The sequence below is a fragment of the Triplophysa rosa genome, linkage group LG13 (genome assembly GCF_024868665.1).
Source record: "Triplophysa rosa linkage group LG13, Trosa_1v2, whole genome shotgun sequence".
In the NCBI taxonomy this organism is placed as follows: Eukaryota; Metazoa; Chordata; class Actinopteri; order Cypriniformes; family Nemacheilidae; genus Triplophysa; species Triplophysa rosa.
Window position 1 is genome coordinate 11,499,019 of NC_079902.1, and position 24,187 is coordinate 11,523,205.

Genomic DNA, 24,187 nt, shown 5'->3' on the forward strand with positions numbered 1-24,187 from the left:
ATTTTGTGTTTTTGTTAAAGTGTTTATAGGGGCAACGGATGTGTTTATCTGTTGTATACAATTCACCTCTCTGACAACATGGTCGGCACTGAGCTTATATAGACCCACATCTTTCACTTCCCTCTAAAACACATCTTCACACAGTTCTGTCCATCACAGCTTTCTCTAATATGCCAACACAATACCATGAGAATTCATAACTATTTCACGAGGTGGCTAATTCGTTTGGTCCTATTTGTACATTGTAGCAGGATTTGCTTTCGCGCCAGGGATGTTAGGTTTAGAGGTGGTGCTTCAGTATGGCGTTTTTCTAATAATCATTGTGTTTTTGAACGATTCATATCGTACAAATTAATACGCATTAGCCACCTCGTAAAATAGTTACAAATTCCTGTGAGATCAAGCTAAACGTGCATGTTTCCGTAGCGCCCCTAATTACACAGATGATTTGACAACAACACATTAGCAGAAAGCAATAAATTACAAGGTCACATCGATTATGCTAAAAGCATTTACATTTAAACATTTAAAATTAGACTACATTTGTTAACAATTGTTATAATGAACAACATGTTAGTAGTGATGAAGACAGTCTCCCGCGCACACACACAAACACACGCCACACATCCTCCAGGTAAAAAGAAAGCTCAGAAAGAAGCGTCCTTCAGATCCTCCACACTGACTTCCTGTGGATGAGTCAGATGCTGTTCTCTCAGGACACTGAAGGGTCATATATCAGTGTGGGCTCTCCGTTACAACAGACAAGGTGCTGAACATGAAATATAAGAGCACACACACAGAAACACACCCCACACGCCGTCCAGGTGATATGACACACAGCTGTTGTTTTTTAAAGGCTGGAAGTCAATGAATGTTTCTGCTTTGTCTACATTCATGCACAGATACCAGCAGCCCCCATCATACCCACTGATAATCTACAAGAGCCCAACACAACGTGCAGACATGCTCATCTCCGTGTGATGATGGGCAGATGGTCACGATTGGACATATAACAAGTGACAGGTATATGTATGACGGTATGTCTGCATGATGATTGACAGCACGCCTGGAGTACTGTCAGCGTATGATTATTCACAGATGTTTGCTGTAAAGTTCACATGTAAAGAGCGTGCGCTGCTTTCTGATATACAGCGTGTGAACTCACCTGATTGATGTGTTTGAGCTTGTCTATGATCTGGCTTATGATGGGCTCAGGAGGTTTTTGTCTGGATTCTGCAGTGTGAGGGACTTTTTTCAGGCTTGGACCAGGAAACCTGTAAAACATAGATGCACACATCATAAAGTAGGCCTACAGGATTTACACCGGTGCTAGTTGTCACATTGTTTTGGCTACAAAAGCTGAACATTTACAATATATACAGTAACCCAAGAAAAAAGATACAGTTCATTTAACACATGATAACAGCTGGGGATGAACTTGTCACACTGGGTAAATTGTCACAGTGGGAACTTGTATTAAATTGTCTATTATAGGCCGTATATATATCATTGGTGCAGATGTTTTCAATTAATGATCTCATTTTAATCCATTGCATACAGATGTATCGCACAAAAGACTAAAAAGTATTTAAGCAAAAATACATGTGAAGTGTTTCAAGAACGAGACATCTAGAGGTAGGCTCTACTGCCACCTAGAGGCAACAACATAAATGAAATTTCAATTTGAGTAAACAAAAGTAATGCCTTCAACTCACAAATTCTGTTTTTCATTGGATCGCCCATTTAATAAATACTGCACGTGACTGCCACATGAGGACAGAAATTTATGAGGTACTTTCCATTTGACAAAAATCTGTGCTCCCATGCGGCTTCTGTTGTTCCAATTTTCCCAAAGCTAAAATGAATAACTCACTACGAACGGAGGCATAAATATTAATGTTGTCTAGTAGTAAGTCATAATGTCTAAGCTGCGTTTTCATATTTATTTTCTGTTCTGGCTCTTAACACCCAGACTAAACTCAACAGTAGGCCTATAACGACACAACTGGGTCAAACATGTGCTGGCATGTGAATGTTTCTGAGCAACTGGAGCATATGTTGGACATCCTCAACTGTTTAAAATGCGGCGCCCAAGTGTTCGTCATTCCCTCAGGGCCGCTTGGACTCATGTTCCAGTTAATTACTCCCTATTAAAAGCTAATTAGTGTTGATGCACACGGGCACTGGGGCGAGAGAGGGACACTGAGTGACACATGTGAGAGCGTCATGATGCCACCTCCAGTTCACCCACTGAAGCCCGAAGAACACGAGCGGAACCCAGCGACATGATAAAGGCACTTCTGGACAAATGAGCCGAAGATATGACCTCATACTCCATTCTAAGAGATGACATAACCCCTAACAATCCTCTCCACTCATCTCTCACAGCGCCTTATTTTACATGCACTGCTTCTGCATTAAGCCAAATTACATTTCCATACTTATTTATCCTCGTTATTACTCTGGATGGCAGCTCAACCCCTGTTTTTAATTATCGCATTAATAATACGGACATGAGCTCCATTAGAGGAAGAAGATCAGATGACACGGGCAGCGTTTAATGGGGGAAGAGATTAGATCCAGCTTCACGGATGAGGCACACACCTGTGAGATACTGACCTGGGTAAAACACTTTAGGTCATCTCTGTAGCGTGTGTCTGAAAAACTTGTCTTAATGCTGGTGGTCGTTGTTTTCTGGGGAAACCGTAAAACATGACACTGAATTTATCTACTGCATGAATGAAAAACTATATATTGTAATGGGGTAGCGGATATGAAATGAATGCACAAAAATTGCACACAAAAGACATGTACAGTAAATGATGAAAATAAAACACCATGTGAAGAAAAAAGTCAAACTCTGAAGTTAAAATCGAATGCAGCGCTTAAATTCTGTCATGTTTTACTCACCCTCACGTTGTTCCAAATCTGTATACATTTCTTTGTTCTGATGAACACAGAGAAATGTATTTGGAAGAATGCTTATAACCAAACAGTTCTTGGCCACCATTGACCTCCATAGTAGGAAAAATGACTTTATACATTTCTTTGAGAATGTGCAAACAGATCTGGGGTACTTTTGACTACACCTGTCATTTTGTAGTCAATGGTGGCCAAGAACTGTTTGGTTGCAAGCATTCTTCTAAATATCTTTCTCAAAGATATTTATACAGCTTTGAAACTCAAGGGTGCGAGTAAATTATTTTTATTTTTAGGTGAACTGTCCCTTTAAGTAAGCCCACTTTAAAAAACCAGCAGCCATTTATTTGGTTAATATGTTTTAGAAAGCAAGCATCGTTGAAAAAGAGCCCAGATGAATGCTCAACAGGTATTCCTCTCATTATTTTCAACAGTGATTCCAACTCCATTTACATGCTGTGCTTCCCATTAAATAACAACTGGCGGAGGAGTGATAAATATATGTGACATTGATTTGTATGTGCAAAATCAAATACTAAATACCAGAATGTTCTTTCTAGTAATATCATGGTTCTGACCTACAGCATTTACAAGATTTTTATTTATTCATCCTATTAGTTGATCCTTTTTCAAATTAATGAGATAGTTAGAGGAAACTAACTTAATATATGCTAGATCACAGCACAATAAGATCTATTTGTTTGTGTCTTTGGCATTTCCCTGCTGAAAAAAACAATAGAAACCATTAAAGAAGTTATAATGGTTTTAAAGGGATTTGTAATGGCTTTAATGGAAACTGTAATGGTTCAACTGGTATGTGATGGATTCTATTGGTGGGATGTTAAATCCTACTGCAATAATGCCCAAAACACAGTACAGAAACGAATTTTGCAATTTTAATTGAAAAAGCTAATGGTTCAAAATGGTATTTTAATGCAAACCATTAGAATTTCTGTAATGGTTTCTGTTGGGTTTCTGTTGTTTTTTCAACAGGGCAGAGCACTCTGAATATACGAGGCCATAGAGAGGACTAAAAAGCCATTTTTACGAGTTATGTAAATGCATAATAGAAAAACATCAAATGTGTGCTGCACATTTTAAATGATGAATATTCTTTAAAATCCTATAAAATTGTGTGATGATTGCATATCAAATGAAAGGTTATGCTTGCATTAATATGGAGTTGCCCATCATGTTATCTTAGCAAGGTTTTAAAGGAGTCATTCGCCGGAAGTACGTGTTTTTCTTTGTCTTTTGTGTGTTATAAGTTGCCCATGCATGTATTAGACATGTGAAATTGCAAAAATTTAAGTGTCGGAACAAAAGATGTATTGTATCTAGAAGCGAATGCTCACCCAGACCTGCCTGAAACACCTCGTGTAACCACACCCCCACAACTTGACGTCAGCTCGTGGAGTGATTTGACTAAAACTGCCCAAATCTACACGCAAGTAATGTGGGCGATCTTGTAAATCTCATTGTACCGCCGCCGGAGCAGCCATGTCGTGGAGACGCTGTGTGTTCCGTTGCCAAAAGAAAGCCTCTTTGTTTTCTCTGCCAAAAGATGAGTCAACAAAAAACGAATGGTTACATTTTATTTTCAACACTGTTCCAGAGAAGTACAATGAAAAAGTGCTAGTTTGTGCAGAGCATTTTAACGACGATTGCTTGACTAATCTGGGAGCGATCAAGACCGGCCATGCACGGCAGCTTCTGTTAAAAAGTGGGGCAATTCCATCGGTTAAAACTCCGCGAGGACAGTCTGGCGCTTCAGATTCACAGCCTGTAATTTTATTTTAATTTAAAAGACTTTGTTACGGACTAACGCGAGTTGAGTTTGTCGTGTGTTTGTGATCTGCGTGCGCAACGTGAAAAAGACAACATAAGTCCTAATAATCAGTAATAATGTCCCAACTAGAGGCAACAAATGTCGTGTTTATTATGGGGTTTATTGTCTTTGTTGAGTCGCGACGAGACATGGCGCATCACTGGTTGATCACTGTGACGAGGGAGGCGTGACAAGAGCCGTGGGAGGAAGAAGCGAGGCCGGGACGCGATTGATAATGAGTGTCAGCTGGGCGTCATTCTGGCCTCGTATCTCTCACGGAGGAGCAGAAGCATAAAAGGATGAACGGCAGGAGAATACGGCGAGAGAGGACCGGATCCCGGACATTAGTTAAGTTTTGTTTAAGTTTATTTATGTTTGTGTGGCCGGCAGTCGTCCGTGAGGGGCTGCTGGCCTGTTATTTGCTGTTAAAGTTATTGTTTGAATGATGCCAGTTCCCGCCTCCTTCCCTTCCGTTTTATTGAACTTTGTTACAGTGGTGCCGAAACCCGGGAGGATGGAGGGACATGCTGTTGAAGAGCCCTCGCCGCGAGGGGTCTCGCAGTGCTGCGGAGTCGGGCAGCGCGGACGAGGGATGTCCGCCAACGGCTGCCCGAGGTGGTGGTGCTGGAGCGTGTGCCCGGATGGGACGAGGAGCTCGCTGCCGTGTGCCTGGGTCGAGGTGGGGTGGCTGCCACCCGCAGTTGGAGGAGCCACCGCCGGCCGTCAGGACACTAGGGCCTCGCTGCTGCACCCCTGGGTCGAGGTGGGATGGTCCGGGAGGGAGCGGAGGAGTCAGCCCCGCTTGCCGTGGGCCGGAGCCTGCTGCCGTCTGCCGGAAAGGGGAGGAGCAGGAAGCGGGGGACTCGCTACTGGCTGCCCTCAGCCGGAAGAGCCATTGCCGGCCGCCAGGGGGCGGTGGAGGCGCGAGTCGTCCACCGAGCGTCCAGTACCACCGCATGGCACCGCGAGGAAGAGCCTCTCAGCTGGCTGAGGACCGAGCAGCAGCGTGTCGGGGAACCGGACCAAATTTTTTTTTCCTGTTTCCTCTCTCCCCTCTCTCGCCCCTGTCGTTCCTGGTGCTTCCGTCTCCGTTCTCTCGTCTCGTCTGTCCATACCCCCAGGCGCTGGGGCCATTGAGACTGGCCCCCCGGGGGGGAGTAAGCGCAGTCTCGTGGGTGCCCCCCGGCCTGTGAGGGGCAATGGGGGTATGTGACGAGGGAGGCGTGACGAGAGCCGTAGGAGGAAGAAGCGAGGCCGGGACGCGATTGATAATGAGTGTCAGCTGGGCGTCATTCCGGTCTCGTATCTCTCACGGAGGAGCGGAAGCATAAAAGGACGAACGGCAGGAGAATACGGCGAGAGAGGACCGGGCCCGGAAATGTTAAGTTTTATTTATGTTTGTGTGGCCTTTTACTTCCGTGTTATTGTTTGTTTATTTTGATTAAAGATTATTGTTTAAATGTTCGCCGGTTCCCGCCTCCTTCCTTCCCTACATTGAACTTTGTAACAATCACTTACGGCAAATCTTTATAACGACATATATGAAAGGTAAAACAGTTAGCTATAGTTTTAAACTATTTAAAGTATTTTTTAATAAAAACTTAACAATCATTAACATCCTGCTCGAGTCGCGCTGGCAAAGTTAATGTATCGGCATGATCTTCATTCTCCAGATCAGATTCGGGCTCGAATTGATAGGGAAGTATCGATGCCATTTTATCACCTGTCATTAGCTTTGAAACCTGATGTTCCGAATATGGTAAGAGGCGTTACATTTCCGTCACACAATTGCAGTATTCCACCAATCACTATGCAGTAATGAACTGGCCAATCATAGCACACCTCGCGTTTCAGAGAGGCGGGGCTAAGAGGAGATACAAACATGCACGGTATGTGGAAAATACAGCGTTTTTTAACCTTAAATCGTGTATACACATTGTAATACATCTAAAGCAAACAATAATATTCGTTTTAGCCGCGTAAAATGACCCCTTTAATTCACTCAAAATTACTGAACGGTGTCAGAATATAGATGAACATTTAAAGAAATGTTATTTAGATTGCTGGTTTTACCCAGCTTTCACACTTTTAATTTGCTTGAAGACTTCAATACTATTATTGCTATAAAAAAACTAGAACAATCGTTCACAGACATGATCATACAGCGGGAAAACATGCAACCCAGCTGCTACTAGAGGAAATGACAGCAACACCCTGTGGATGTACAGTCTGGACCAGATTCTCATACTGGAGGCGGGAGAACAGCAAACCTGCTCATACTCATGGTCCTGCTGGGAACCCTTCAGTGATCCGGTATGCCCCACTGCCCAAGCCCACTGGAGACTATGAGGAATATTCATGAAAACCATGAGCCAAAGAAGGAAAGATGAAGGAGATGGAGGTTATTGAACATGAGAAAGAGAATTCTGCATAAAATGCAAAAAACATTTTTTCTTTCTCTGAGGTTTTCAGAACCACTCACTGTATTGCACTCAACAGCATGATGATATTGTGGATGTTAAAATTGTTTAGTCTAGGAGGCAGTTTTGGTGATTTGAAATGTCAAGGGATATTAACCTCTAAACTCACAGTCGTGCTGATAAACACCTGCTGGGGGAGGAGAGATTGGCCTCATACTGTCCCTGGTAGATACATCACTCAAAGGATGCTACAACAGATCTCTGCAGCTTTCGCAATATAAAATATGTTACATTCCCCAACATTTCTGCATAGCTTCTGCTCATTATTCCTTTGTGTAACCGAATGAATTGGAATGTTATCAAAACTGCGGTGCATGTTTATTTTACTGCCGAGTTTAATGACAGGTTTATGACTTGACATTTTTGAACTGATTTTTAATTTTAATTTTAAATTATCAGGGCCAAATAAATTGTCACATTCTTTGGCATAATCGTGATGGCTGCCTTCCCAGTGCATAATGTGAAAGAGCATCTCATCTTTAATACAATGAATCTGAACCCATTCCAAAATTAATTATGATTTCCTTAGCGGTCAAAGTATGACATTGAGATTCAACAGACATTTTGGCACAGCTTCCCGCTTATCCTTGTCTGTTTGTCTTTCTGTTTTCTACTTTCTTGGGTCCTAATTAACTCCCGAGGGCCCGAGAGCTCCCCGACACAGCTGTCTGTCCCTTAAGGCCAACTGTTCACCATGCTGTTTTGACCAGACCCATTCACCCCATTCACTCCTCAGCTGCACTTACTAGAAACAGCTGCAGTTAAAGAGATACTTCACCCAAAAATGAAAATTCTGTCATGATTTACTCACCTTCGAGTTGTTCCAAATCTGTATAAATTTCTTTGTTCTGATGAACACAAAGATATTTGGAAGAATGCTTGTAACCAGACAGATTTTGCTCCCCATTGACTAACATAGTAGAAAAAAATACTTGATCATTTCTTTGTTCTGTTGAACACAAAAGAAGACATTTTGAAGAATGTAGGACAGCAAAGAGTTCTGGGGCACTTTTTTTCCTACTATGGGAGTCAATGGGGGGCAAAACCTGTCTGGTTATAAGCATTCTTCCAAATATCTTCACAAGCATCAAAAATGTACAGGGCAGGTGCACAAGGAATATGGTGAGCTGAAATATGGCAATTGGGTTCCATAGGGCATGTGGAGAGTCAGGCACAGGCGGTCAGAGACCAAACACAGAAAAGAAGCAATTAAGCAGACAACCACAGGCAACCCAATGCCAGTAACCCCACATCACAGTTCACACCCTGCTGCCAGTCAACTACAACTAGAGTCAGCCAAACTCATTAGATACTGTACACCCGTCCGCTAGGCTACCAGCCACTTATGCTGTTTCCATTTTATTCAGAAAGCTTTTTAGACTTCAAGATTTGTGACAAGCTGGGGGGCAATATGTCTCTTAAGGGCCATTTTGAGATTGTAACAATATTGGAAAGCATTTAGAGGGCTGATTTCATTGTAATATATGCTACTTTTACCACTTTATAAAAACTGTCAGACGAAAAACACTTTTGTTTGAGTCATAACTTGTGAGCTCTGGATACTGGTTAATATAGTGTTTAAATCATAAGTGGTACATTGCGACAAGAAGCAGAGTGCCTAAGACTTGGCACGTGGCTTTTTTCGTCTGGTTTTATAAAACAGCAGCAAACAGCACTATGACAACAGAATTCAATGTTTAATAATAAAGGGTTTCATTTATTAAAGATATTAATACATATTAAAGGGATAGTTCACCCCAAAATAAAAATTCTGTCATCATTTACGCACTCTCTTATCATTTCAAATCTGTATGACTTTCTTTCTTCTGCAGAACACAAAAGAAGATCATTTGAAGAATGTTGGTAACCGAACGACCATTGACTTGCATTTGGTTTTGTGCTCATTCATGAATGGGTCACTGAAACAAACTACTGTATAAGCAACACAGCAACTATGATATGAAATGATCGTGCGTATCTAGGTAATTTCTTTCTCACATCCTCAGTGAGTGGTGAGAACCCCTCAAACTAATTTGTGAATAAATCTTTAAGACAGATTTGCAAATGATTCAAAATTTATTTTTACATTTATTAATTAATAGATTTTTTTATGAAAAAATATTTGTCACAGAATCATTCCATACAGCACAATGGCACACTGCCTTTTTTATTTGGATTTAAAAACTTGCAATAACTGCACAAGTGAAACAAATAGATCGTTATTTATTCATCCCATTAAAAACATTTATTAATAAAAAATCCTAATGTACTCTACTGAAAATGTTTAACTGCAAAAATTAAAAACTCTACTAAACAATAAGCATTAATATTTCAAAACTGAATTGAACAAAATTTGCGTGTGGGATTTCATTTGGACTTCACCTCAGGGACGTGTGAATATGCCTGGCTAGCACTTTACTCGCCTTTCAGCAAGGACTCCTGGGCAAATGTTATGCCATCTATTTAATATTAATGAATCAAGTGCACTTTTTACATGGTTCTTGTGCCCCTGAGTATTAGTATAGAGTTGTGCAATTATCATCAGCTTCACAAATGAAGCACTCACTTGTCCGTCATCTCCTGTCCATTCCAGCAGAGGGAGCTGTTGAGTACTGTTGACTCTTTACTGCACAGAGCCTCACCGAGTCCACTGTAGAACTGACTGAAGCCCCTCAGACCAGAGATAAACTCCCTGCAAGACACAGAGAGAGAAAAAACTGAGAAACCTGAACAGAGAGAGAGAGAGAGAGAGAGAGAGAGAGAGAGAGAGAGAGAATAATACAGGTGGGGGGGAATAAACACTGGTAAACAAAATCAAATGCAGCGCACAAAGAGGAGATAAAGTCGAACATATGGAGTAGAAACACAGGGGTTTATGGGAAAAAAATAGGCGTGGATTGAAATGAAAATGTAGTTTGAGGAAAAATGACGGAGGGTCAACAGCAGTGTGAAATGCGATCTACTAGTGATCTAATGTGATTTCCAGGCAATAGGTTGATTTGAGGCATTTTGACTGTTAATTGACATTAAGAAGAAACAGCCTGCTGTGTTGGCTCGGCCCGCTCATCTGTCCATGTGAGCGAGCGAGAGTGGATCTGCACAGGACGGAGTGGGCAGAAGGCAGCTCAATGTCACTCTCGCTGCAGGACATAAAGCCTGTGTTAATGAGACTCTCTCTGTCACCATCGGTCTGAACACACACACAAACGCACATTCCATTTCACAACCCACGTAAACATCCCCACCCAGTATGAGTCACCCACCTAACGACCCTCTGTCAGAAGGGTTGTGCCCACTCAAACGGGCACATGCCCCCTCGGATTTATAAGCCAAGTAGATTTCGAATGCAACTGCAAGCAAAATTGAACTGCACCTTCGTGTCTTACCCTGTCTAGGAAAATAAAGTAAGCTAGATGCAACAGGTGACCCTTCCAAAAACATTTCTTTAATAAATAAACCAGTGCATGATGCCCCTGCGCACATCATCTCTCAAATACTCAGAGCTGTTAGAGTTGAAACCCCCTTAACAGGTCAGTGCAGGCCTGTACAGATGAATGAAAAGTGTTTGATAGAGACACATGAAAAGAGAGTGTTTGAGAGGTGGTGAAGTGGAGAGTCTATTATAGCATCTCCTCACAAACAGCAGCAGATGATATAAGCTGTATGAAGAGATGCAGGAGCAATGCATTGTGGGTGGCCGCAATTCTCATTCCACACATCTATTATTCACTCATTCGATTTCCATCGGATTGACGTGCCATCAATTCTATAGCAGTAGTGCTTTGCAGCCTTCTTTTAGCTGAGCGTTTAGAGCTCTTGAGGACTCTCAAGAGATTGAAATGAAGAAGGAACATATTCAGGTTCCCATGTCATGAGTGTACAAATTGAATATAATAGTGATAAAAGTAAAGCAAAAGATGAATAATTAAAATGTTTTAAGGGGCATTGTAAAAGTACACCTTAGGAGTTATTTTTACTCTCACTCTTAAAGGAAAACTGACCAATAATAAAGCAAGATCATGTTATTCCAAACCCTTATAACTTTTGTGAAACACAGAATGAGATGCTTTAAATAATGTTGTTACAGCTATTTTTAAATATAAAGTGATCATTGTCTATTAAAGAAATTAGGCCTTGATTTGCTATGGTTTGCATATACTGTGAAAACAAGTGCACAAAAAGTAGCACAAAAAACTCCTGGCCCGATGACAAACATAGTCTATTGAGGATTTCATTTTTCATGCACAAATAGCTCTTTTTTTTGATAGTTTCTCTTAATGAGTATGTTGAGGCATGTCTCCAAACAGCAAAAATATATGGCAATGTTAAAGCAAATGGATTAAATAGCATCCAGCAGTGATTTATCAAGTCTGAAAGTCATTTGGGGCAAAATGGAAACTTGAAGAACTGAAAACACATTAGTGCATTAACTTAATACATTGTCATATTTAAACAAAATAGCATTACCCTTACAGCTCATATAGTGCACTCTGAGTGATTTATGGGACCTGGTTGTGCATCACTGAACATATTTGCGGTTTGAGATTCAGATTTCTTTAGCCTATACATTTATAGTGCAATGACTTATATGTGGAAATGCTATAACATTTTATTCATTGTGAATGATAAATTCAGATGTTTTGTCCTTTACTGTGCAGTCATTTATATACACATTTTCTAATCAATTGTTCATCATAAATAGTGGGCTGAACTTTTATCATATAAATAAATATAGGCCTATTAAAATTGACATTTAAATGACATTTAAAGGTATAGTTCACCCCAAAATAAAAATGATGTCATTTATTCACTCTCACATCATTCAAAATCTGTATATTGCTGCTGTCCTTCTAAAATCTCCATGTTTTGAGATTTTTATTTTTTGCCATAAATCATTATTATTAGTCACTCTCTATGTTTGTCACTGGGTTTACAAATATCTAACCGATAAAAAGTATAAAAAAGTGCTTTGTCAACTTATATTATACAACACAGTGTATAATCATAAAGAATTTGGACATACAATGTTTCAGAAGGACGATATGACCCTTCTGCAGACCACAAAAGAAGATATTTTGAGAAATGTCTTAGACGTTTTGTATTCATACAATAGAAGTCAATAGGGACCCATGATGTTTGGTTACCAACATTCCTCAAAATATCTTCTTTTGTGTTCTGCAGTAGAAAATCATACAGGCTACAAATGAATAAATGTAATTAATTTATATTAAAAAAATGTAATATATGCTGCACTACGTAAAGTTAATGAAATATTGTTTTTACATCAATAACTGATCACAAACCCTGTGTTTTTACGTCCCTTCTTTCATTACAAACATCATTTCTCAATTCTTACCTGCGCCGTCCAAAGAGGGTCTCATCCGGGTCAAAGTTCACAGATGGGCGGTTTTGGGGCACCAACGAGGCAGATGTGTGTTCTTTCAACATCGCCACAGCGCGAGACACGCGGGATGGCGTGTGCGCACACATACCGTTCACCTGAGGAAAGAAGAAGATTTGAAGGCTAAATATGACACCGTTCTGGCAGACATCCAACTGTGAAAGAAATTAATGAGACAAACTCCAAAACTTCCTCCCCATTCAGCTAATTGTCTGGCTGAAGGTGCTGTTTTTGGCTCTTGTTTGTTTGCTCGGGTTGGATGACAATAGGATTTACATAACAAAACGAGGCATTGTTGGGTTTGTCAGACACTCTGGCCGCGGTCTTTCAATAATCACAACCCTTCACAGAAGTAGCGAGAATAAACCAGCCTCTCGTTCCCCTTCTCGTGCAGCTAAATGCTATTGTTTTTATACGGGACGACATAATAATAAAGGCCCACTCCCACGCTGGGTGGGGAAGATAATGGAGTCTTGCCATTCTTTCAGGTGCAATAAAAATGCAAATGCCCGATAATGTTTAGCTTGTGGTTTAATGATTTGCAGTTGCTTTAATTTCCCACGAGGGCTGATCCGGGGCATAATTTTGCAGTGTAATGCTCCTGGCGTATTGTGCCTGGTTGTTCATGAATGAATATGTGGGTCTGGATGAACAGACTCTGGAATTCTGATGGAATCTGAGACAGAAGATCAATCGAGTGAGGACATCCTCGTGCGGTCGGGGACGGACGCGGGATCGAGCACTGTGGCTTGCTGAGCTTCGCGAATGCAAATAAAGAAACCAGTGGGGTTGATGATCAGATTTAGCCCACAGTCGTGGGCAAAATGTACGCACACACCAACAAACAGTCATGCCAGCAAACTGCTGTTGAGCTAAACGACATGATTATCAGTGTAGATCAATAGAAGCTCTTTCTAGCAAACAGCCCTGGGGAGGAGAAATGGATCCTGTTGGTGTGTATGTGGAAAAGAGATTAAGAGAAAGTGAAAGAGAGAAAGAGAACTACACAAAGACAAAAGCTGCAAGAGGAAAGATCAGATCAGATCAGAGAGCCCTGACACATGATGCAACACATCCCAGCACTGCCACACAGCCCTGTCTGTCTGTCTGTCTGTCTGTCTGTCCGTCCAACCATCCGTCGATATGAGATGAGATTTTACTTTCATATGAATTTTAAAGGTAATTTTCGTTTATTTTTATCAGGTTTGTTATTTTTATTGCTATATAACTTTACTTTATTTCAATTGGTATTCATTTAGTTTTATTGTATTTTCATTTTATCCATCTGTCTGTCTGTCTGCTTGTCTATCCAGAGTTATTATAGTTTTGATTTAAGTTTTATTGTAGTTTTATTCATATTTTTAATTCAATTTTACTATCACATTTTTTATTTTAATGTTAATTTTAGTTTAATTTTAGCAGGTTTGTTAATTTTTATTGCTATATAACTTTATTTTATTTCAATTAGTTTTTATTTATTTTCATTTTATCTATCTGTCTGTCTGTCTGTGTGCTTGTCTAGTTATTATAGTTTTACTTATTGTTGTTTTATAATAATTTTTTATCAGATTTGATTTGAGTTTTAATGTAAATTGTAGCAATTTTAATATGTGCTTTAGCAATTGTATTACTTTTTTCTTTGTTTTTTGCTATATAACTTTAATTTAGTTTTAGTTTATTCTCATATTTGTTGTTTTAATGTTTAATTTTAGCTTATTTTTTAACAATTTTGTTATGTGATTAATATTGACTTGTTTATTTTTTTATTTGCTATATACGTAACTTTTTTATTTTAATTTATTTTCAGTTGATTATTTCTGTCTATCTAACTGTCTGTCATCTGTCCGTCCAACCGTCCATCCAGAGTTATTCGTTTTGTTTTAGGTTATATTGTAGTTTTTAAATATTTTGTATTTTAGATTTGATTTTCAGTTTTAATGTTAATTGCAGCAATTTGTTATGTGCTTTTGTCATTTAATGATTTATTTCCTTATTTTTAATTTCGCTATGTAACTTCAATTTGTTTGTAGTTTAGTTTTTATTGATTATTTTAGTGGCTCAACTTTATTGGTTTATTGCTGAGGCATCATTTCTAATCAATCAAGCAAGCAATATATGAATCAAATTATGAATCAATCTGTCTGTCTGCCTATCTGAATTTCTCACTCACCATCCTTCTCAGTCTCACTTCCAGACTCATCAGTCGCTCCTCTCTGTTCATGTTGACATGCTCAGCCCAATGGATGCTAAACTTACTATCAATGGCAAGCCTGCATTTACGCTATCCGATCTAATCCCAGTCTCCCACACACATTCTTTCCCTAATGCTCCCGCTGGTGTGTGCTCATGGGAAATCATTAGTGGCCGGTCTGAAGCATGCCTCTTTCCCGCTGTAATTTACTCTGTGTTGTTGGTCCGTGTCCCTGCGGCTTTGATTAATGTGATTGGGTGCGTGTGTCTATCCAGAGGCCTCCGGGAGCCATGGCACAGGAGCACGGTTTGTGTATTCGAGAGCGTGCAATTGTTTCTCTCATTAGAGGGATATTAATATCAGGCAGGCGGCAGTGGATGTGCTGGCTAGCAGTAACACTCAGATAAGCGACGTCTCGCGGTCTTTAAATATCCAGTGCCTTTTATCTGTACCTCACACAACCCTCAGAGGAGCGTCAGGAACACATGGGCAGACACACACACGCACACACTCGTGCATAAACACACTCTCACGTACAATTCACAACATCAATGTCTTGAGATTAAAGGTGCAGTTTGTAAAAAACGACGCTAGAGGGCGCACAATCAAAACAACAACAATGCCGTAGCTTGACGAGGCTGTGAAGGAGCGTGGAATGATGGGATCTGTTGTCTTCAACTCCACGGCTCATGGCCATCAATCAGACGGGAACGAGAAATCATGTTAGCGGATGAGGTAAAGTTTTATAAATGTTGCGAATAAAAAAGCTAGTGGCTTGCTAGACGCTGCTTCCGCATTTGTCCACGACACTGTTTTCATGCGGTTTCTACGTCAGTAAAGGCGGTAACAAAAGGTAACGCGGATATGACGCCATTGACAGGCGACTGCACAGCCCCATGTCACTGTTTAGAATGGCGATTTTCTCACGTTTTACAAGTAGTTGGAAACATTTGAGATATTGTAAGTACTCAGCTGAGCAAAATATATAACACTAGCCTAGTGGTTTTTGGACATTTTACTGCAAAATTGTTACAAACTGCACCTTTAATACTGACATACTCGCTCAACTGAAACAATAGCTTATCAGCACAGCTGAAGGGTTGGAATATGGAAGGGTTAAATGACAAACAGAGGACAATGCTGCAGTTTCCTATTGGTTTACTAAAGCAGTAAGTCATTCAAGGCTGATACAGTGATTCACCACAGTACAAGAATAAAGAAATTCACATTTAAGGGATAGCTCACCCAAAGATGAAAATTCTATAACCATTTCACCCTCTTGTCATTTCAAACCTGGATGATTTTCTTTCTTTTTGCAGAACACCAAAGGAAATATTTTGAAGAGAGATGTTCTTCAAGGTCTCATCTCTGTTAGTTCTGGTTTGTTATGCGTGAGTGTGTTGTTTGGTGTGAAAGAGCACAGGTTTGTTCCGTTCTCGTCTTCACCGGCAGGTGAGATGTAACTACAGCTAAAGTCTGAATTCACCTCATTTACAGAAGAGAGGTCAGAGGAGGAGGAGCTTCTCTCCCTGAGGCGCACACATCACTTCTGAAAAGTATATTTTCGTTCGCTCCATCACACCTTAAAGTACGGCGCTCAATCTCGAACTTTCTTTTTCTTCTTTTCTCTCTCTCTTCCTCTCACACACCCTCTCTCTCTTCTGTCGCCATTTCTCGCTCAGTAACTGGTAAAAATAGTGCTTCATAAATCATGCATTCTTTTCCAGAGCAAAAAAGGGGGTGGGGGAAGTTTAAAAAGGAGAAAATGAAAGAAAGAAAGAAAGGGCACATTCAATGAGTTTTGATGAGTGAGATGTCATTGCTACAGAGAACAAGGCCATGGGGCTCCTCATACTCGTGGTTTTACATCAGAAAGACATTCAGACAGGAAAAAATCATTCTGGAAACTTCTAAATGTTGCAACAAGAGAATGAAAAGTTAAAAGCCATTAGGACAAACACCAATGCAAAAATGGACATTTGCTAACATTGGTATGAACTTTTTTTACCTATACAATTTGAAACTAGTTGCTACTGCGGATCATTTGCTTTTATTAAAAAAGATGAAAATTTTGTTCACTACCTTTTGTACGCTGAATAAAAATGGTTATTTATATAAAGATATTTCTAAACAATTAAAAAGGGGATTTAGTCGTGTAAACACTGTCAGTGGTTCACGCCAGAGCTAATTCATACAACATAAAGAAGACATAATATAAAGTCACATGCTAAATACTAACTTTTATTTTCATTTATAAAGAAAGATAAAATACTTCCATTTTACAAATGAAAAAACGACAGAAACAATTGATATTTAAGCAAGATGATTGGCAGGATTAAATGAACAAGCTCCTCCTAAACATGTGGAACTTCATTTACATTCAGTTAAAACGGCAATTGCTAGAAATGTCAGTCAAGATTATTCAGTCGTTTAAATCCCTAGAGTCCATATCCCACAACAATTTACCAAGAAGTGACGTTTTAACATACCGCCTGTATATTAAATGTCAGTCTTACTTGAATTCATTCCTCCATACGTCTCTCTATAGCACAGGTTATGCCTACATTTAATACATCCCCGTCAGTCAGCTGAGATCAGCCCTGCAGACTACACTTCACAGCCAACCGACTGGAAAACACACACACAAACACACTCTTCAGTCTAACGGGCCATTCACCCTTTGACATGTCCTTTGTATTATCGACAGCTGTTGATCAGCTAGAAGTGAACGAGAAAGAGAGAGAATGAGAGCACAACACGGATGACATCCATTTTCTCCAGCATGACAATAACACAGATAATAGCACACTGGAAAGAATGCCATGGTTGTCATGAGGTTTTCAATGATTTTCAACAAAAGCTGAGCTCTACAGTAGTTGAACCAAACCTATATCTAGTATCTTTTGAATCTACCATTCAAAGATAACGAATGTGCATGTGTGGAAATATTATGCTGTAACTACACTGCAATCTCTGTCACAAACACTTGTTATTAGGCATTATGCAGTAATACTGATACAGTGTCAATGGTGAGAGATGCATTATTATATATGTGATACTTTAGTGCATTAATGTTGAGGAAGATACTTAGTGGCGGTTTCCCGGACAGGGATTAGTTTAAACCAGGACTACACCTTAGTTTATTATTACATTTAAGTGATTTTAACAAACCAAATACACTAAATACATTACTTGTGTGCATTTTGAGACAACACAATGGCACTGATGTATTTTAAGATATGTGCAAGTTGTTATCAGTTTGGACTGCTCAAAGTTTTATTTTAGTCTAGGACTAGTTGTAATCCCTGTCTGGGAAACCAGCCCAAAGTGATATTCACCCAAAAAATGTTATTCTGTCATCCTCCCTCTTGTCATTTCAAACCTGTATGACTTTCTTTCTGAATTTTTATTTTTTAAAACGAAAAACAATGCAAGTTACAACAGAGTGTTTTTATGTATATTGCTAGCTAATATGACAGTCACTTTTTAATTATTGATTAATAATGGAATTATTTATTTTTGCAATATTTAACAGCAGCCTACTTGTATGGCACAGTTAGGGAAACAACATTAAACTAATGCAGATCATTAGTATACAATACAACTTATTGCACCAGAAAACACCCTGATGCATATAGTCAAAATGTATAAAAATTAAAGCAGTAAGTCATGCATTTATTTACTGTTACTGAATTCTGCAGTAAAGATTCGGACATTAAATTATCCAAGACGGTGAGTACGTGATGACAGGATTTTCATTGGGATGAACTATCCCATTGAATCTTACTGAACCGTGCCACTGGATTAACATAACATGTATATAATAAGCAGATGCTTTTGTCCAAAGTGACCTCATCTTCTCAAAAGAAAAAAATAGGTGCACGGCACCCATGTGTGAAATGCTAACAGCACGCATTAACAGCCCGTGGCTATATATAGTGAATCAGGAGGTTATTTCTGCATGCGATCAGTGCATCACACTGTAATGCTTTACGTAACGCTTTCATGCGAGTTTACATTGGACAGAATTATAAGAGGGAATAATTCCTCTAGAACTCTGCTCTCCAAACTTCACTGAAGCCCAGTCGAGCAGCTCGATTACCCCTTCAGGAATAAATAACATGTTCATATTCCTCTTATCAAAGGCTGCTCTGATCTCAACAACTACTGAGTTAACCAAACCTAACCAACACTGTAAACAGACACACGCACACACACCCCCACGCTGTAATGTCGGATCTAAGGTGGAGTGAGTAAGTGGAGATAGATAGTGAATAGGAGAGCTTTGATGAATAATGCGGTGTGTGTGGTGTGGTGTGTTTGTGTCGCACACTGGTGGGGGGGCGGGATGCAAAAGTGAAAAGTTCCATACGGTCCTGTTGTGCAAAAGCAGAACAAGCTGCCTCATTGGTCACGCTTAATATTTCATGAGCACTTGCCCCTCGATCTGACTAACACATGCAAGCAACCGGAGTGTGTTGGGCTGTTTAAACTCCTCCTGGCCTCTGTGAACGGGTCACGAGAGGAAAGTGAGTGAGGCTTGCATGGGAAACTAATGAGTGCTTGGGTAAAAATGTGTTAAGGAGTGTTACAAGTGCTGCAGAGTGATTTATGCTCTTATGATTTTATTTATGATTTATGCTTATTGATGCTGTTAAATTTTCTTGTGTTATTACTTTGTAGAGTAGCGTTTTCAATGAATGAAACTGGGTTGTAACCTTATAATATGCTGTAAATCAAAAACATGTAAATCAAAAACATGAAGAAACGGTCCTCTTTTTTTGACTTGAGATCTTTCTGGAGTCAATTGCCTTTAGTTACAGTTATTTCAATTATGTTAGATTTCATTTTTTCAGTTAATGAAAATGTTTTGATTTAGTGTCCATTAATGATAACATCACTGGGGGGCTCAACCGGGAACACTAAATGCATCATCACACTGCCAAGTGTATAAATAGGGGCACGTCTATTAAAATATTGCCCCGGGCCCTTTAAATTCAAGCGACAGCATTGTTCTTTGCTGTGATATGATGTGTGTGATCCTAAGCAGCGCACAAACTGTATCTGCAATAACTTTCAGGGGATTAACCTTTTAAACATTCCTATAGGTCATTTTAAGAGCTAATTAAACGAGTCATTTTGAGATCTCATGCAACCTAAATTGTCTTTTGGCACCTCTAGCGCAGTTACAGCTACGTCAACTATTTTAGGCTGCATTTTCACTGCAAGCCTCGATGCAAGGATACAATATTTTGACACATTTACAATTTTGTCCCATCTGTTTACATTCACTTAAGACACAGGCAACTGTGTTTACATGAATACCCTGCCAGACAGTTCAGCGGTGCACTGCATGTGCTGCCCAAATAAATCTTTGCCATCATATCAGGGTACAAATAAACAAATCCACTTTGAATAGAACACTGTTGAGGATTTCAGACTGTACTCATCCCATCTGTCACCTCATTATGGTCAAAATAAAAGAAGAGTCAGATACAAATGTTAAAGACAAAAGAAAATATTTTGAAGAATGTTGGTAACCGAACAACGGTGGTACTCATTAACTTGCATTGGATTTGTGGCTATACAATAGAAGTGAATGGGTATCGCCGTTGTTGGAAAGAAAGTCATAAATGACAAAAGGGCGAGTAAATGATGACAGAATTTTTATTTTTGGGTGAACTATCAATTTGAATGTACAAATGTTTTCACCCTTTATTCAAACATTTTTGAAAATATATTAAAAAAAATGTTGTGTTCACATTGCGTAATTGATTGGAATGTACTGTAAAGTGAATCTCAGCTTTGAGGTCAAAATTCTGTTTATTCACCTCCGTGTCGCTCAAATTTTGTGTATAACTCTGTATAATTGTCTGTGGAACAAAAGAAGATATTTTGATATGTTTTGTGTCTTAGTGGTTTTGTGTCCATGGAAGTCAATAGAAACCAGTGTTGTTTTGTTGCTAACTTTCTTCAAAATATTTTCTTTTGTGATTTACAAGAAAGTCAAACAGGTTTGGAATGACATGAGGTTATTAAATAATTTTCATTTTTAGGAGCGCTATACCTATTAAGGACGCTTGGGGAAAAAATCCTCAAAAAGGTATATTTCTTTTTTTTCCTGCAAGCTTTTTTTCTATTCATTTTTTGTACATTAGAATAAAACCCATATTCCCTGAACAAAATGTTCTGTGTTTTCTCCATGTTGTATGGAATATAATTCATACTTTGATGGTCATTCAAACCCAGGGGGTCGTTCAGATGTCGCTTTTGGCCGATACAATAGCTGACCAAATATCCAATACTGTATATATTTGAAAGAGGTCCAAATCATGAGAAACTGGATCAAGTGTTTTTTTCTGTTTACATTCATTCTTTACCAGATATTAGTAAAACATTTGTTGACAATATAAATGAACACGCTTTAGCCATAACTGGGCAAGAAAAGACATTTATGTGTCACTCACCTGTGCGCTCACTTTGCTTTTAGCCGCCACAACTTGTTTAAGAGCCTGTCTGATAACCACATGTAGTCTGAGCACCACAGCCTCAATGTCCTGTTCCCCCTTCATGGTAGCAGCGAGTGATCCCAGTTCATCCACATACGCCTTCCAGTGAGGCTGCACCTCTACCGCTCCACCCAGACAAGCCCCCATGGTGCTGACGCAAAGCGGACGGCACGGCCGGGCCTCCAACAGCCCCTGACAGTGCGGGCAGTACCACAGCTTCAGCAGAGAGCGCCCGCAATCCCTGCCCGCCCTCAGATGCTGAGTGGTGTTGACCACTTCGATGCCCAAGTTCAGTGCTTGCAGGAAGACCCGGGTGGCCAGGAGCGAGCGAGAAAGCCGTGTCATCATCAACTTGGGAAAGGACCCGAACGCAGAGGTTCCGCGCCAGGCCCCGCGCAGGCATTCATCAGAGATGCCCGTCACTGCCCCGTTGCCAAGGAGACGCCGGTAGGTGAGTGGAAATAGGCGAGAGAAGAAGGTAGAGACCATGTCGTTCACGTTGGCGTCGGAGCCCAGGATGTACAGCGACATGTCCACGAACAGCTGCGTGACGGCTCCGCTGGCCCCAGGTCCCAAACCAGGAAACTCTTCTTTTATTAACATCAGAGTGGAATTACGACCCAGGCGAAGCACCATGTCAAAGGCCTCTGAGAAAGAGAAAATAAGAAAAAGTGAATCAAAAGGCCATCTTTGATGACAGAGGTATCAAAGGTATCAAATCTATTCACTGAAACTATTTCATTGACACACTTGAACAATTTTACAGATGCAGAGAGATCAAAGGAAACGAAACCTTTAAAAATTTGATTTGCAGTAATCCACAGAATCTCTTTCTTGCAGACACACACACACACGCACACGCACGCACGCACGCACGCACGCACGCACGCACGCACACACACACACACACACACACACACATCCCTAATGCCTGAAAGATGGTAAATAGTGAGAAAAACGTCTACAGCATTAAAGTGTTATATCTAGATGATGTCCTTTTAAAACAACAAGGGTGATTTTCAAGAGTATTATAGCTTTGTAAAGCTTTCATTCATCTGCGGTGGATGCTGTTAGAGATGCTGAGACTTTCACAAAGCATCAGGGAGAGAAAGGGGACATAATCAGCCGCATCTGAAGGCTCTCAGTAAAGTCTTATCAGCACAGAGGCAAAGAGGGATTGCGACCAAACCCACCCAGGCAACCAGGGAGGCGAGAGGCAGACGGGATTTAAGAGCATGGAGAGAAGGAAAAATGTGGGCTGTAGGGTGGAAAAGAGAAAAAGAATTATAGATAGAGTGAAAGACGCATGAGTGAAAGGAAAAGATAAGAGTCTTGTGTCCGTCTTCCAGAGAGGGTGTAGGTGATTCAGAGGTGGGGAGTCTCTAATGAGGCCTTTAGACTGCAGAGTCGTGATATAAGGGCTCTGCCAAGCAGCCACATACGTGAAGAGCTCCATCTATCTCCACACGGGAGTCCGGCTCTCAGGGGCACGGGATATTACATCAGCACAACAGGCTGGAAGAGTTTATGGATCGCACTGATTGAGATGAGCTAGAAATCACTTAGCAGTATATCACAGAGCAGTTAAAAGTCTCAAGGTGCTTTCATACGTCATGATATTCAGCACACGCTAACAGTCTGTGCTTAGAATAGCACACTACCATAAAACTCGTTTCTGCAGCATGTATTATGTTAAAGGGACAGATCACGCAAAAATAATTCTGTCATCACTTACACACCCCCGAGTTGTTACAAATCTGTATAAATGTCTTTGTTCTGATGAACACAGAGAAAGATATTTAGAAGAATGCTTGTAACCAAACAGTTCGTGGCCACTACTGACTACCATAGTAGGAAAATTACAATGGTAGTCAAAGGTGCACCAAAACGGTTTGCCTTCCTACATTCTTCAAAATATCTTCTTTTGTGTTCAACCGAACAAAGAAATTTATAAAGCAAGTTTTCCTACTATGGTAGTCAATGGTGGCCAAGAACTGTTTGATTACAAGCATTTCTCCAAATATCTTGTATTTAATACAGAAAGTGATGTGCAGGTTTAACCACATAAATAAATAAATAAATAAACACAAATATGTTTTTTCATTTTTAATCCAATCCGGTGTACCATCGTCTTAAGTTTCAGCAGTCCGATCAAATATTCAGTCAAGAAGACGACATTAAAAATCACGGTTGATATTGCCTCTAACTCATTCGTCACACTAGTAATGGAAGGTCAAGTTGAGCGTATTGCATTGTGGGATGCTCCATCCCACGCACTGTGCTCTGCCTGTATATTTTGCATTTTGCCAAATGTAGTTGGTTATCTGAGTATTACTCGGCACAGAATGCCTACTGTACTGCATACAGCCCAAATAGTAGAACTAGCATGGTGTATGTCATTACTGTATAAGCATACCAACAGAGATATACAACTGTAATGTGCCTCAGACACCAGTCAGCACACACACACACACACAGTGAATGAATGAGATTTACCGTAACAGGTTGAGTAGTAAGGTGGTTAGAAAGGCCATGTATAGAGCTCTGTGCTGATGTTAGCAGTACTGTAATGTTGTGAATGTTTATGCTGTGTTAGGGGAATAGAATCAGAAGAGCCTGCATCTCTCTTTCTCTCACATTCTCTCTCACACACACACACACACGCACACACACACACACACACACACGCACTATCTCCATGGGGACAGTCCATAGGCGTAATGTTTTTTATACTGTACAAACTGTATATTTTATCCCCTACCACTAATCGTACCCCTAAACCTAAAGATCATAGAAAACTTTTTGCATTTTTAGATAAAAAAATATATTGTTCTGTACAATTTATAAGCTTTTTTGCCC

The 24,187-nt window shown here is 40.0% G+C and overlaps 1 protein-coding gene across 1 annotated transcript in view; it reads right to left on the reverse strand.

Annotated features, from left to right (window-relative positions):
* Positions 1 to 24,187, reverse strand: part of gpc3 (glypican 3) — a 114,818-nt gene that overhangs the window by 33,370 nt on the left and 57,261 nt on the right. Inside the window, exons 3-6 of the mRNA XM_057349827.1 lie at positions 21,287 to 21,975; positions 12,584 to 12,726; positions 9,794 to 9,919; positions 1,166 to 1,274 (exon numbers count right to left, since the gene is read on the reverse strand). Of these exons, the coding sequence (XP_057205810.1) occupies positions 1,166 to 1,274; positions 9,794 to 9,919; positions 12,584 to 12,726; positions 21,287 to 21,975 (1,067 nt within the window). The remainder of the gene's footprint in view (positions 1 to 1,165; positions 1,275 to 9,793; positions 9,920 to 12,583; positions 12,727 to 21,286; positions 21,976 to 24,187) is intronic.